The sequence below is a fragment of the Perca fluviatilis genome, chromosome 2 (genome assembly GCF_010015445.1).
Source record: "Perca fluviatilis chromosome 2, GENO_Pfluv_1.0, whole genome shotgun sequence".
Classification (NCBI taxonomy): domain Eukaryota; kingdom Metazoa; phylum Chordata; class Actinopteri; order Perciformes; family Percidae; genus Perca; species Perca fluviatilis.
In genome coordinates, this window is record NC_053113.1 from 39,562,783 (window position 1) to 39,579,127 (window position 16,345).

Sequence of the window (16,345 nt, forward strand, 5' to 3'; positions counted from 1 at the left end):
AGCCTTTACTTCAGAGACAAACGTGGTCACTTTGGAACACGTTATAATGCTCGCCTAGCTGCTAGCGTGGCACGGCCTCATACTCTGCTTCTGACTGGCTAGTAGTCCTTACCTAACTACTGTCAGGGCACGCCCTCATACTCTGCTTCTGACTGGCTAGTAGTCCTTACCTAGGTACTGTCAGGGCACGCCCTCATACTCTGCTTCTGACTGGCTAGTAGTCCTTACCTAACTACTGTCAGGGCTCGCCCTCATACTCTGCTTCTGACTGGCTAGTAGTCCTTACCTAACTACTGTCAGGGCTCGCCCTCATACTCTGCTTCTGACTGGCTAGTAGTCCTTACCTAACTACTGTCAGGGCACGCCCTCATACTCTGCTTCTGACTGGCTAGTAGTCCTTACCTAGGTACTGTCAGGGCACGCCCTCATACTCTGCTTCTGACTGGCTAGTAGTCCTTACCTAGCTACTGAGCATGTGCGACTCCCAACAAAGATGGAACAGAAGTGAGATGTCTCACTCTGTAGCTAAAACAGAGAGCTCAACACACAGGGTGAAAAGAGGAGCTGCAGCAATGTGCAGTACAACAAAAATATGGTGTTTTTTGAAAATTAAACCATGCAAACCTATTCTGATATAACCTCTAAATACAATTATGAACCTGAAAATTAGCATAATATGAGCACTTTAAAGAATGTAGTAATCTCACTTCATAGTGTGAGCTGGGACCAAGTCCTCTTCCAGCAGGAATCACATGGTTGCCTCCCCTTTTTTTCAGGATCATTGCATTATAAATACACTTTGAAAATAAAATCATTTTGGTTTAAACATATATCGGTGAAGGAGGTTTGCAAAATGGCCATAACAGCGCAGTACCTGACAGTAACTTAATGTAAACACAAGTACATAAGTACAAAACATAAGTAATTTTCCTTAGTGGTTGTGCATACATAAACCAACAAACATTAATATGAAATAAACAATAAATACAGAAACAAATATATACAAAATAGCTGTTAAACATAAGGAAAAAGAGCCTGAATGGGTTGAGTGCAGAATGTGCAGAAAATATATAGTATGTGTAATGAGCAGGATGTAGGTAAATGTATAGTGCAGTGACTAGGGATGGGGGGATGGGGGGGGGGGTTCAGAGTCAATGTCAGTCAGGGGTCCAGGACCTTGTTGGTGAGGCTGACTGCAGAGTGGAAGAAGCCTCGTGCCAGAGGGGAGGGGTTCAAACAGTTTGTGTCCAGGCTGAGAGGGATTCACTAGAATCTTTCCTGCCCGCTTAGATTACATTACATTATAAAAGAAGCCTAAAATGTCAGTTTTTAAAACAGTACGCTGTTTTATTTTTTTATGTAAACATTTTTAAAATGTTTACATATGTTTACATAAAAAAATAAGACCCCCTACTCTCACGACCATGGATCCTTGTTGCACCCTAGTAATGAGTGCTCAGGGGCGTCCTCCATTGGTCGCAGCTGGCAGGTCTTCATCAGCCTCCAATGGGGTCATGAAAGCTCTGAAATGCACTTTACGGAGTGTAATTAGTGCACTCTGAGGCAGTTGTAACTCAGTGATTGAACAAGAGGACCCATGAGAATGGTGGTCGGTGGCTTCTCCTGGCACTGTTCCTGAAGGGCTTTAAGTAGACATGAAATGACATGAAACTGCTGTCATTTTTTTCCCAGAGACGTGGAGAAGTCAACGCCAGTGGTCTTCGATGGACTGCTCACTTTGTGCAGGTTAATTAGATAGATGCTAGTTGGCGTAGCGTCATTATACAGTGAGACAGCGTAGGCAACATGTTTTCCTTTCTTTAATACACAAATGTAGAAGAATTTCAGCTTCTCACAGCATAAAATCAACTGTGCAAAGAATGTTTAAATCCTTCAGTAGGTGAGGATTGGATGTGCATATAGAATCTACCCCTGCCTGCACCTGTCTCTTGTTCTTTTTTATTATAGGTCATTCATATGAGTTATATCAGATATTTAAAGGGCCGTTCTCTTTGTTTTGCCGTTTGGTGGTCAAGGGTGAACACATGAAAATGTTTGTGATGAGTCTGCATCGACACCACTGCACAGCAAGTCCTTTAATAGTGACAAATGGCGACCCTCTTCACAGCCGCACTTTTAATACAAGAGTGTCTCCGAGTCAACGGGCTATCACTCATGAGAAGATGACTTCTCATGTCAGCACTTTTTCTCCTTCATGTCATAGCTCTTTGTTTCTTGTTATTTATAACCATATTACTTTGTCTGTGAGAACAAAATTGCATTTGGGGTAAAGCTGAACCCCACCTTCCCCCACAACAGTAGATGTTGGTCATTTGCATGTAGAAATCAGCATGGTTTATTTGGTCTACTCAGCCCTGTACAGACTTGCCAATCAGAACATCAGCCTGACTGCTGAACTTTCCCTCATTTTACTCGGAGCGTAATGATGGTTTACAGAATTACAGTTTTAAGTTTCACTCCTTTTGCTTTGATCTCTGACCGCTGGCTGGCTTTTGCCTTTAACATTGCACAGAATTCATTTCCGAAACGCACAGACTTCTTCCCTCTGTCTGATGAAAGCACTCTAGATATGAGACAGAGCAGGAAGCAGACTTTTTTTTTCTCAGTAGCAGTGTTGACATGAGTCAAATGTGACCTCTTCAAGACAAGGTACATGTTCCTCAGGGGAGGGAGAGGCGAATTAAGAGCTGTGCTGAAAGGAAACATGTCAGACGGGTGTCAGCCACCTCCCATTTCTTGATATGTGTTCTTCCTCTCATGCACGCGAGTTTGTTACTCGGTTATTCCCAACATTGGACTTCAGAACGACAAATTCGCATAAAGGTTTTGAGCAGCCGTGTGGCAGGCACATGTTGGAGATGGGCTGATTAATAAATATGTTGCGAGACCTCTTTGTTTGAGTTTTTTTTGGCAATGAGCATGCTCCACCATAGCCATATGATGAAGTCCTGGTGTAAGCAGCCTCCTAATTGCGCTGCCTTTTCGCTCTCGCTCTTGTCAAGTCTCCAAAAGCGGCAAGCGATATCTCTAATCGACTACGAGCTCGAGATGTATCCCCCGACTCAGCTGTTGGTCTTTCAAGCTGCAGATAGTGTTTCATTGTTGACCTTGTCTAAAAATAAAAGCTAAATCACCTCTGATGTTCAACCACGCCAAATGTATTCAGTGAACGAACGTGTACACTGACATTCTTTCATATGCTATGGCAAGTACATTAGTGAGCATCTCCTATCCGGTTCATCCTGCATATATTATGTATTTCATGTTCTCCATGGTTTGTTTCTTTTAATACATTTTACTAGATGTTATGCATTTTAATAGCCTATGAAAGAAGTTTCTTTTGTTTGAACGTGGATATGCACCGACTTCATTCCTCATACTCTGGTTATCAAGAGTGAGGTTGTGACGCCTGGTTCAATCAGTTATTTTGAGGTTTTTGCAGTGTGCTTTTGGTTTACACAAGGAAGTGTGTGTGTGTGTGTGTGTGTGTGTGTGTGTGTGTGTGTGTGTGTGTGTGTGTGTGTGTGTGTGTGTGTGTGTGTGTGTGTGTGTGTGTGTGTGTGTGTGTGTGTGTGTGTGTGTGTGTGTGTTGAGTGGTATTCTTGTTTTTCTTGTTATGATGCATTTTCTTACTAAATGCATTTTCTTACTATTTTCGTACTAAATATAAATGTAAATTATTTCTTGGCAAGCTTTTGCTCAGTCAGTGAGTACAACAGCTGAACCATTCCATACTCACAGTATAGTACAGTATTGCTGAACAGAAATATATCGATGGAAACTGCAGCATTTATTCAGAGTAGGAATAGACCATAGCGAGGTATTTCTGTCCATTTAAGCACAGTGATGTATACCGATCTGAGCTTTAGGTCAGAGTGCAATATTTAGTGCTTCTCTTCCCCACTTTTCTTTTGACAGGCACAGAGGAGGACAAGGTGGTCAAATCTAAGAAAGTCTTCCGAAGTCAAACTGTGGCCAGCCAGAACCCCGAGACCGAGCTGGTGCTGGAGGGAGACGAAGATGCCGTCAGCCTGCTGCAGGAGAAGGAGATGGACAACCTGGGTGGTAAGTCAGCACCCCACCTCCTCCATTAACCCCAAGTCAGCGTCCCCTCTGCTGGAGTGTCAGCGCTGGTCTTTATCTGTCTTCTTCCTAATTGCTGGCATAGTTACTGTCTACATGATTATTATCAGTGTGTCATGTGTTTGGATCAATGTAGGCTTTTTTAACGCTCATTATATGCATTGGCAACAGTACAACTGAAAGGGGAAACTTTTAAGATTTTTGTCATTGGTATTATTTAATAATCTAAATCTATTTATCTAATCATCTAAATCTATTTATCTAATGTGTTTGAGTTTACAGGTTGCTTTCAGCAGTTCACCATCAATGAAGTTGTGGAGGGTTCTAATCTGGACATCTTTTCTTAGGTTTGACAGCGACATATTGTTTGTGCCTGATAAGTGTCCTTCTCTGTTTTGTTTTGGATCTGGTCAGCACGGTTCCTTCCTCAAGTGTTTATCTCCAGAGGCAAGTCTTCTAAAGTTAAACTAACACCGGAAAGATGATCATTCCAGATATGTCACAAGTCATATTCAGGATTTATAAAGCAATCCGTGATAAAAGTTGATATGAACCACTGCCTGCTAATGCTTAACTTTACACTGGCCTTATTTAACCTGTCATCTGGCCTGATAATGTACCCTCAAAGGGGGACACCATTCAAAATCTATTTAAATGAGACATTGTGTTTAGTTCATGCTATTAAACTGATATTATACCTAAAGTAACAATCTCGAAGGTTTTCGTTTAAATAAATGTCTGTTAAGTCACTATCTATCGCCGAATGAGGTAACATGATGGCGATGGAGCCTATGGCCCACTGATGAAAGCCCCTACATTTGCAGTATTACGAATTGGATGTCTGTGGCGACATTCCCTGGAAAAATGACAAGCGGCACACAGTCAGTGACGCGTTTTCTGTCACCCAGCAGTGGTTGGTGTGCCACAGACGGTTGGCAGTAGAGGTGTAATCGGCCCTTAAAAGTTAGGCCCGACAAAGCCCGTGCCCGAAAAGTACATTTTGATTAACAGCTTTTTAAAAGCCCAAACCTGTTTACAGCCCGACATTCAAATGCGCGCACGCACACCGCTCTTTTGCCTTTTGTCAGGAGTGAGTCATTTATACATTTTTTAATATCATTTATTCATGATGGACTCTGATGAAGATGTAACTTTGCATCGAAACGTTAGTCATTGTTATGCACCTTAAGAAATAAAATCATCAAGTAGAAGACATCCGTGTTGCACCGGCAATTTTTTGCTATATAGGCTGTAGGCCACTTGGAAGATGGAACAAAGAAATAAAAGAAGTCCTCCAGAGGCCAGCCTCCGTTTCACCTCCTCAGCATTCAATTTCGCGCTAATCAGAACGCATCACCTGACCGCTCATTTACCGCGCAAGCCCGAGCCCGGCCCGAGCCCGGCCCGAGCCTGTGTAAAATGATAGAAATTAAGACCGAACCTGGCCGCACCCATCGGGTCCCGTCGGGTTCGGGTAAAGATCTTCAGCTCTAGTTGGCAGAGCTAACGCAACAGACTCGCTCTTCAACACACCTGAACCGACTAATGTCACACAGGCAACACTGTTTGCATCTCTGGAAGTGCCATCCAGAAACACACCTGCATTTACGGCTTGTTGCCATAGATGCCGCCAAAGACAAACGGAGATCTTGGAGATTGTAACTTCAGGTACTATAGAGCATTATTATACAATGGAAATTCTGCTGTGCTGTGACTAGTGTATCAATCACTACACTTTAATAACGCCAGAGTAAAGGGTCACTTATTGCAATCAAAGTGATCTGTGCTAAGAGACCTGATAAAACAACTCTTCTTACATAATCTCTTGGCGGTACTGCTAAACACTTTAAACTACTGAGTGAAAATCTTATAAGATCCGATCAGCAATATAACACAGTTAATCAAGCATGCTTATCTCCATAAACCTTTTAACATAATCAATTAACAAATTCTTGGCATGAATGAATTCTTGCTGTAGTTAAAAATGATTTTGGTTATTCAAACTCTGTACAAATATTAGTATTTTTCCAGTAAATATAATCCCAGTACAATCTGAAATTACTAAAACTCTCAAATCTCATGGACAAAATGTGTCAAAATGTCAAAGGACCTATATAAACAGCATGTCATGTGTAATTTCCATGTTGATGTGTGCACTTGTTAAGGGAGAGCAGACAACAACTTAATTATCCTGCAGTCAAACTAACGTCATCGTCTCTACAGTGAACAATCCTGAAGAGATGAATTGTCCCTTACAATTGTCCCTTGAGGATATACAAATAAAATAAAATAGTACGTCTTTATTAATCTTTGATTGACTTTACCCATGTGATTATTATTAGTTGTTATGTATCCAGCTTTAATACTTTGTCTGACACAATTCAATCAGTAGTGCAGCCTACTGCCAAGGCGATGGTTGCCCAAAGAGTCATTTAACCGGCATCACACTCGGTGTGTGAGCCAAACTATCAAGCCAACCTTCAGCTGCTTTTCAAGTAACGTGCCATGGCTTTAAAAGGTAAGATCTCCAGAGTTCACTTGAGCTTCACTTGAGGGTAGATCAAGATCGCTGCGCTGCGTACTCGTCAACAAAGCCATATCTTCCCTTGACACCCCATGCAAATAATGGCCGGTTTAAATGAGCAGAGTCTGTTACTGGTTTGATGCCCAAATGATGCAGGCATTTTTTTTTTTGTAGATCAATTTTGTATTAGCACCATTTATCATTCAGACATACAGAATAAATTCCACAATATGTGCCAGGTAATATTGGATAGTGTATAGAACAGAGAAACACAAAATGAACAAGAACAAATACCCTCTCCCACCCCTCACCCTCTGCGGTCTCGAGGAAAAAATAATAAAACCACACCTTGCCTAGTCCTCTAGTTCTTGTGGCGTTGAGGTCATTAGGTCTGATATTTGTGCTTCTGTGCTTTTCCATTGGCTGATAGTTGATGGCTTTGTTAATCCTTGCTGTAGAGAGCTCAAGCATAACTATGTCTAGAAAATACACTAACCACTGTTTTATACAAAGCGGGGAGGGGGGGGGGGGGCCAGCGCTGAGCTATCATTTTCTTGGTTGCAGTTGAGCCGGCTAGCCAAATCCTCCTCTGTCTCTCGAGCAGGAGTAATTTAGAGTCCTCATTAAGTAACAAAACAATCGGGTCAGTAGGGATTAGATATCCTATCACATCAGATATTATTGATGTTGTTTTATTCTAGAACTCATGCACCTGTTCACACTCCCAGACCATGTGCAGGAAAGTTCCAGTTAGTTCAGGTTGACAGAACGTACAATAGGGAGTGGGAATGGCTTTAGAGACGCATCTCTTCTGAGGAGTCCAATATGTCCTATGGCATATGTTGAAGAGGATCTGCTGGTGATTTGACGATACAGGCGTTTTAGTAGGATTTAGTAGGATTTGGTTTTATTTTTGGATATTGGCTACTTCAGATGACGTAAATAAACATTCACTGATCCAAGGCTGTACGTATATACATTCTTAGCTCTTAGGCTGACATGTTGTGTTTTAAAACTTTAATTTCAATGATGGCTAATGTTGAGATTTCCCTATTTTCAGTGAATTTACTATTACTAGCTGGATTGTCTTAAAATAAAAATAACAAAATGAACAGGACAATTGGACAGTGTTCTCGTTTTAGTAATCGGAATTGCAATACTATTCTAGTATTATGTTATAGTTAGAGTCTTTGTTATAGATTTTGTTACTAGGTTCCGCAAGTTAAATTATTCACAGTGTGCAAAGCAATGTGGTGCTTTAAAATGTGTTTGAACTGAAGCGTCACAGATTTGATTGCATTATCCCTCCAAGTAGCATTTTTCATTTTACCAAAATGTCTTTATTAAACCAGTAGGAACAGTGCTGCCATTGAAACACATGTTAACTGTAACAAATAGGGATGCATGTATGTAATTGATTCATTCCAGGTACAAAATGTGATAGAAGAAATGTGCCCTGAGGCTTTAGAATCCCAGACACACAGCCCTGTGTACATTACCTAGTTATCACGGCTTAGCATATGAGGCTCAGGCTGAACCAGGGCACTGCTGAGCAGTGAAATCCCCTCTCTAAGATCCAACAGATGAATCTCTGAGGAGGAGGAGGAGGAGGAGGCTAACCCCTCCTCTTTGTCCCAGGGCCAGCAGGCAGCCAAACACTCCATGTCTGTCAGATGAACCCTGTACCGCCCAATCAAAAGAGCAAGGCTAGGGCTAAAACACAAGCAGAGTGTATTCTCCTGAGAGAACCAATAGTGACCTTGTACAAAACAGAAATGCTGACGTAGAATATTTGTGATACATTTATAATGTGTGCGCTTGTTTGAAATGATGAAGCAAACTTGAATGTGGACGCTTTGAGGAATAAGTGCTGGGATTTAAGAATATTATTTGTGTGTCGAATCAAAGTTGAGTTCATGTTTTTTACCAGTAGGGGAGCTCCCTTCGACTGAAACATTTGGGTAATGTTTCTACCAGGGTGCTCTGTCTGTGTTTGGCCTGTATCTAATCTCAGGCATGAACAGCCTTAATGAGAGATCTGGGACTAGATCCTTGTCAACAACAGTGCTCCTCCTGCCAGCCTTTGGGTCAGTGCCTGCTGCTGCTGCTGCTGCCGCCAAAGAGGCGGCGCCTGCACACAAGGGCCAAGGCAGTCGTGGTTACTGAACCTATGATTAGTTTTTCTCCCCCGCAAACATTGGGAATGCTTGCATGAGCCTTTCTGTACGCACATATTGTATCCAAAATCAGGTAAAATAAAAACGTAAGATGAGCATGTGAGAGGAAAGAAGAGAGGAGTGTGAGCCTCACAAGTGTGAGCCTTTCTCATGTCAAGCAAGAGTCTGTAGATTTGACTCTTCTGCTAGCATACCAGAACCATGTTACTGTGGTTTAGCAGCCACAACCATTTTGCTCTGCCTTAATTTAGCCTTTCTGTATCCATTTTAGTCCCCATTCACAATACCGATTCCTTAAGTGGTGACATGTTTAGAAAAGGGTAAAAATCTCACACAACATTTCTGAATGTGTAATCTCAGAAACAGGAAGGGGGTGTTGCGGCCGCTTTTCCCCCCCAGTTTGCAAAACCTGGAATTTCAAAATCGAAAATTTCCAGGCATGTAAAAGTCATGGAATTGGTCAAATCCTTGAATGTTTTGGGAAAGTCATAGGATTTTGTTGTTTATTGTTTATCTTCAGTGGATAACCTTATTTCCAGTAGCTGTTGACGTAACGTATCTCGAATATGCGTCGATGTGTGACGATGTTTTGTAAGCGTTTCAGATTAACATTTTATGTTTCATGGCTCTCGGGTCGCTCATTGGGGAAGTCATGGAAATATTTTGAAATTTTGTCCATGAAAATGTGTGGGAACCCTATCCTTTAAATATCTACAAGTTCTTTCTTAATTCAAACATAACGTGGGTGACGTCAAAAAGAAAATACAAACAACCCTGGAAATGTGTGTTACTTATAATACAATAATATAAATATTAATATTAAAAATAATATATAACAATACATACATAATAAGTAGTCTGTAGAGAAGAATTTCTCCAGGCTTTTACATGTATATGTTATGTTGAAAGATAAATGCTTTGAAATCAGTGGGGAAAAAATTGCTTCATTGACCCAAATGAACAACAAGGCACTGTGAAACTCAGCATACATAATGGCTGCAGCTATGCACGTATATATGCGTGTGTATCTGCTATATGTCATCATGCACATGCTTGCAGGTGAGTGATAGTGCTCAGATGTTTAAGTAACCCACTTCTCTCATTATGCAAAAATATAAACAGCAGTCCAGCGGGTGGACCGTGGGTAATAATATACCCATCTTCTCAGCACTTCTCCCAAACTCCCACCACACCTTTTCATCACTTCATTAAATTGGCCTGTCATTTGACAAATATTTGCATTTTCATTAAAAGAAAGGCCCAAGAGCACGGTATTCCAAGCTTTGTCCTATATACACCACTCATCCTGTGTAACTTGCCCTTAATTTCATTATTCTCGTGTAAACATTTTAATGCCTATAGCCTAATTATGGAAGGATCCCTGAGGGGATTACTGCCTAATCCTCTTCCTCCCCATGAGCAATGGATGCTGTGGCTTAATGCTGCAGGCTCTTTCTCTCTGTGTAGCCCTTTTAGGGCCGTGATACAATGCATCAGCCCTAAATGTGTTATTTTTAGTAAGAGGTGAATGGGCTTTGTAATTTTGGGCCTGGAGTGAACATAAAGACAATCTCCTCAGCAGGCAGAAATAATAATAATAATAATAGTTGCCTATTGATAATGATTTTACTTGTTAATAGCTTGCAATTGAAATTCATTTTCTCTTCTTTGATAAATAGACTACACTAAACGTTATCTGAAATGCAGTAAAACTGGTTAGTGCAAGTATTTTGCTCTTGATGTGCAGCTTGTAAGCAGCGTGTAGCGCCAGGCCTGATAGCATCAGCAGATACGGAGCACCGTAAACGGACCCGAGCAACGCTGAGAAGAAGAAACTCCGGAGAGGGCGGGTTGACTGGGCAGCCTGCAAGAGCGATGAAGGGGCGCTCTGGGAGTAGAGACCGAAATCCACTTGTATTCCTGTAACACTACCGGCCCTATAATTGGCTGAGGAACGCAAGATTAAGATTGATGAGACATTAAAGTGGCTCTTTGGAGTTTAAGGGATCGATAAATATCCCGATTTCGAGAGCTTTCGTTTGGGAGCAGACAAATCACTGTAACGGTGCTTTACAGCGACACTGATCTGAGAACATGGAGGAAGAAGCCGAGGAAGAGAGGCAGGGAGGTGGGGGGCGGGGGGCAGACTGGAATAAAGATATGATCACTATCAGCTGGCAGGGTCACAGACCCACCTTAACAATTCTGGATAATTATTTGGACTTGGGAACACGCTTGTAGTTGTATTGTTTTCCTACATGTCTTCATCTTTATATGAGTATTAGAGAATAAGCAGCTTTTTTTTCTTCCTGAATCCAGTTATAGGCTGCTCCTTTTAAAGCAGCCCTGGATATCAGCCATGTAAATTCATAGGTCAGACCTGCACTGCAAATACGGTTATGATGATAGACCATGTGAGGGAAATAAGGAATAGTTTCATTTTATTTTATTAAATCTTTTTTTTTTTATTAATAGTGGTGGTTGGGTTTAGATCTGATAAGATCACAAATACTTTTTTTGTTATTAGTGCATTACTCTTTAACAAGCAGAGATTATAGCCTACTATATTTATAGGTCATTAAAATATAAATCCACTGTATTGTGCGCATAAGTGGACATGTGCAATGCAAATACAAAAAGGCGTCCAAACGGCTAAAATAGAAATGAAGACTTTAACGGCGCTGTAATAATGCGTAATATTTGACTGAACTACAATCATGCATTTGATAATTCCCTAATATTTTAGTTTATAATGGCATGGTGTATACGCATGTCTTATAGGAACAGGCCGCTGCTATATGATGGTATCCCATGGAATCGCGTTGATCAGATTTACAGAGTGAACCTCGGCCTCGCTTTATGTAACATAAATATATGTTTTTTGCGTGTTACTCCTGTGGCCGCCCCCCCCCCACCCTCCCACTCTGCAGGCCCAGTGGTCCTGAGCAGCCCGGCCCAGCTGGTGGCCCCCGTGCTGGTGGCCCGGGGGACTCTGTCCATCACCACCACTGAGATCTACTTCGAGGTGGACGAGGATGACCCAGCCTTCAGAAGGGTCGAGCCAAAGGTAAGGGACCTGCACGCAGCCCCGGTTTAAAGCGGCCACTTTGGCTTCCGACATGTCTCACAGTTAGTTGATTTTATTTTTCACTCTAACTGGCCGACAGGTACTAAACATTTACTATGTTTTTTAATAGGCCTACACAATTGTTGGTGTATAATGTAAAAGCGCGGGTTTATAACTGTGAGGTGCGCTGTGGCTTGCTTTTTTTTTATTATTTAATGACGTTTTGTGCCCAGAATTTGATTGTAAATCCCGGTTGGTTTCTATGTTGCGTGATTCAATTTGCTGCATCATTTATGCATTTTATTTGGACACATGTGATGAGCATTTATGGCCTCCTCGTTATGCATGTTCAACCAGCAAACTGTGGTGACAGTTTATCTACAAAGTTTCGCCAGCAACCTAATATATTCAAAAATAATGACACGCGAATGTTTTGCACAGTGGCTTGGATTTAAAAAATAAAAAAATAAAAAAGAAGAGCAAACTGGTCGGCAGGGTGGCAGATTGTTTAAAATGTTGTGTATGGTAATTATTCCCTCCTATTTCCATATTTTCTTATTTAAGGTGTCACACTTAATAAAACACCTTCAAGAGCCAGAGACCCCGGAACTAAAGATCCCATTATATAATTATTATCGTTAGGCCTACTGTCAAAAACACATTTAAGAAAACCATAATGGGACACAAATATAAAACAGCTCGTTTTATTAGCTCTTTAAATTAGATCAAAGACAGAAATAAAAAAAAATCAGATCACAGATGTTATAATCCAGTGTATTTCAAGTGCATTTCTTTTTTCAATTAAACTGTAATATATATATACTATATATATGTTATCATTTTCATTTTTTTTTTATCATGTAGGCCTAAAGCATGGTAGAGATAAACAACAACCAAAACATGTTTGAGTACTTTAAATAATAATTCAAGTAAATTGATGGAATGTTTTCAATGTAGCAAACGTCGTATACGCCTATCAAAATGTAAACTTTCAAAAATTAGACAATGTCCACTGAAACAGGTGAATCAGACTACCACCGATGCATGTATAAATTAATAACGTTTCTATAAAGTAAAAAGTTCAGAAGTAGATTTAAACAGGTGGATCCTATTTACGTGTCACAGAACAACATTCACAATTCCAGACCACTCGAATCACAATCTATGAATGTATTTACAGTATAAAATGTACACATGTGTTTTTGTTTGTTTGTCACGGGGCTTTATTTTAAAGCATTTAAGGAAATGTAGGATTTTAGGCAACCGTGTGGCACGGAGAGGAAGCCTCCTGGATTAATGGGAGCCAATCATTTCGACCGTCTCCTGAACGTTAACACCGCCGAAAGATGCACGGGGGATAATGGCAAACTAAACTGTCGTCAAAATAATGTTGGAACAGGCTCGGCCGAAACATTTTCAACAACAGAGGACAGTCACATTTCACGAGACTTTGCAAATTGATTGCGAATCTTTTTTTCCTGTTCGTTTATGAGCTCCTTAGGCCTCTATCTATACCACCGGTTATTTATTTTTTTAAGACGAGGTGAACTAACATATTTTTTATTTTTTTTTTACCTCAGAGTTTCTCCAAGCTTTTGGGGTTGGTCAGTATTTCTCTTGCCAGTCGCCAAGTCTGTTTGGCTGCATTCTCTAGAGCAGAGTGAGGCTTTCCTTGAAACAGGTCTAAATTAGGCAGGAAATAATGCGGGCACCTTCTGCACTGCAAACATGAAATCAGCTGCAATAGTATCCCGTTCAGGCGGTCGCCGAGGCAGTTCTCGTCCCAGTCCGACTCCCTGGGATGCTTCTCGCACTCGTAGGAAACCAAAGTTTTCATGTGGTAGTTGTTGAGGGGTTGTCCGGGCAGTTCCAGGTGACGGTCGCGCAACGCTTTGAGGACCGACAAGCATTTCTTCCTGCAGCCGCCCAGGATGAGACGGTTCTCGGCCTCGGCGAACTGCAAGACCCAGGCGTCGCTCTCCGCGGAGCTCTGCTTGCCGTTCAAGGAGTAGCACTCTTTGGATAAAAGATTGAAACCTTCCGCTTTGACTTCTGCCACCCGGTTAGGTCCCGGCCACGGGATGTGAGGGAGAGGCCAGTGCGCGGCGCTTCGTGGCCAGATCCCAGTGCATTTGAAAGCCGGCGTGATTTGCACCACATATCTGTCTCTAATGCGCAGCTTCACCTCGCTCGTGTCAGCGACCATTTTGACAACATCTCTGTAGCTGCATTTATCCACTGCCTGCGCCACCAGGGTCTGGAATCTCGAGCGGATCTTGCGCGCCGAGAGATACCCGGAGGCTGTGATGAATTCAACCCAGAGAGACATGCTTCTCTTGCGGCCGTCGCTGAGCTTGAGCACGGCGCAGCCCGGGAGAGATCCGTCGTCCACAAAGTTGAACACTCCCATCTGATTGAGATAGAGCACGACCTCGAACTCGGTGGGCGAGATGACCTCCAGTCCCTCGAAACGGTTATCCATCTCGCTGAGAGAGCTGATGAAGCGGGGCTCCTGCACCTCGACCTCCTTCAGGACATCCGACACCACCTTGCACACCTCCCGGATGGTCTTGGAGATGGCTGCTTTTCGAGACTGACATTTCTCGTTGTAGTATTTGTTGAGGTGGTACACCAACTTTGCCTGGGCGGCTATCATATTAGGGCAGAGATCCGGGTTGTACACCGGAGTCTCGCAGTAAGCCGAGGGATCCAACGCGGCTGTTTGTACGGGAGCCAATTTTAGAGAAGAAAGAAAGCTATTTAAAAAGAAAAAAAAAAAGTCTATTTATAAGACACCTATTCAAAGCGGCGCTCAGTGCACATATGCGTTATAATCATATCATAACATTCACTGCTGTTGTAGCGGAAACTGCATTGAAGTGCACGGAGCAAGTCCTCGAAATGATCAGAACGGCCTGCTGCTTAAAAGTCCATTTCGACCTTGTGATGTTCGATGAAAAAAAAAAAAGCCTTTTGGGTTTTCTCTGATCACTGTGCCAGTTTAGGAGTCCGCGTAATTGCGCAGAGTGGAGTGTGCCCTCCTGACGCAGGCGCGCGGTGTTGCTGTGTTTTACAACAGGAGACACACACACACTCTTTATTATAAGGGAGGAGTTGACTCCAAGATGTCCAATCGCTGTCCGATGCGTCACCGCTTCCCAGTTTATCGAAAACAAATTCATCCCCGGGTGTTATATACAAGTAAAAAGTACAGGTAGTAGTATATCGAGGAGCGGAAGTACACCTACGCATTTGAAGACGAGGGGGGAAAAAAAGAGCAATTTCACTGCGTTACGTTGCTTTTTCTTGGACTCTGTCTGCTAGTCCGCTATATTGAATCATATATGAAACAGTAGGTGGATTTAGAGTTGTTAAAGTATTTATGTTTTCGGATAATAAAACTCTGAAATGTGCCGTATTTAAATCTTTTCTTTTTCTCCAGTGGACCGGATCTAATTTATTCATAGGGCGCATCAGATTAATTTACATTAGAATTGAGTAATTTAGGGAGTTAAACAAAATAAAACAACAAAAAAAATATAATTGTAATTTATAAATTACATTTGGCCTATTTGTGCTTTTTGAAGCCATATATTAATAAAATAATCATGAGGCAAGTGTATTAATTAGAGCTTCCAGGGTTAGTTCAATTCACGCTTATTTCGGAAAGATGAAAAAGTGACCGCGCTATTTATTTTTCGCATTTTGACTATATTTGACACATTAATTATCGGGGATGTGATGCATATCTGGAGTTTACATCAGGAGCTTGTGTTACCATGCAGATAGTTTTGTTCTTTTACTGCGCGGCAACTCCTGTAATGTGTTGTGCAATAATTCCACACCCAGTATTTTACAGTCATTTAATTAATGCATCATGTAAGAATAAAAGAAATATAAGTTGTAATCCTAATGTACTTTTCTTTCTTACGCTGCTCAAAAATGGAATGCACATTGACCTATATACTAAACTATATATTGCAATGTTTTATGTGGGTTCATCTCCTAGAAGAAAAAAGAATGTGTAAAAAAAAAAAAAGAAAAGTGAATTGTTTTCTAATTGTTAGATTATATTGAAAATGCTTGTATTATTGAATTTTTTATTTTCATAAATGTCAGCAATCCAAATTCATTATTAAATTCGAATAAATAATATAGAATTCTACAAGCTTCTTATAATTTCTTTTTTCTTTAACAAGATAAAGATAGCAGCAACAAAACAACAATAGCTTGAGAAAGCTTGTATTTAAAAACAAACTACATAAAAAGCATTAGTTGCTAATAATTCTAACAATTAAGATCGGCATGGCTGACCGTTTTATGTAACGTCCCAGTGTGGTCTGATACAGACAGTGCTTCACAATAAAGAGCTCTTGCATCCACACTGAACCCTCTCTGGCTCTCATCATTGCACTGGCACTCCGTCTCACAAGGTACAGTGCATGCTTTGAAGAGGACTTCAAAAAGATAATG

The 16,345-nt window shown here is 41.3% G+C and overlaps 2 protein-coding genes across 2 annotated transcripts in view; one reads left to right on the top strand and one right to left on the bottom strand.

Annotated features, from left to right (window-relative positions):
- The window catches only part of nbeab (neurobeachin b), a 155,147-nt gene that overhangs the window by 69,401 nt on the left and 69,401 nt on the right, over positions 1–16,345 (top strand). Inside the window, 3 exon segments of the mRNA XM_039781228.1 lie at positions 3,940–4,086; positions 4,519–4,551; positions 11,736–11,872. Of these exon segments, the coding sequence (XP_039637162.1) occupies positions 3,940–4,086; positions 4,519–4,551; positions 11,736–11,872 (317 nt within the window).
- Positions 12,633–14,954, bottom strand: mab21l1 (mab-21-like 1). The gene has a single exon (XM_039781612.1). The coding sequence runs from the start codon at positions 14,526–14,528 to the stop codon at positions 13,449–13,451; it is 1,080 nt and encodes a 359-aa protein (XP_039637546.1). The 5' UTR covers positions 14,529–14,954; the 3' UTR covers positions 12,633–13,448.

Excerpts from the sequence above, each read along its gene's own strand:
- mab21l1 (XM_039781612.1), bottom strand. The coding sequence starts at position 14,528 with ATGATAGCCGCCCAGGCAAAGTTGGTGTACCACCTCAACAAATACTAC.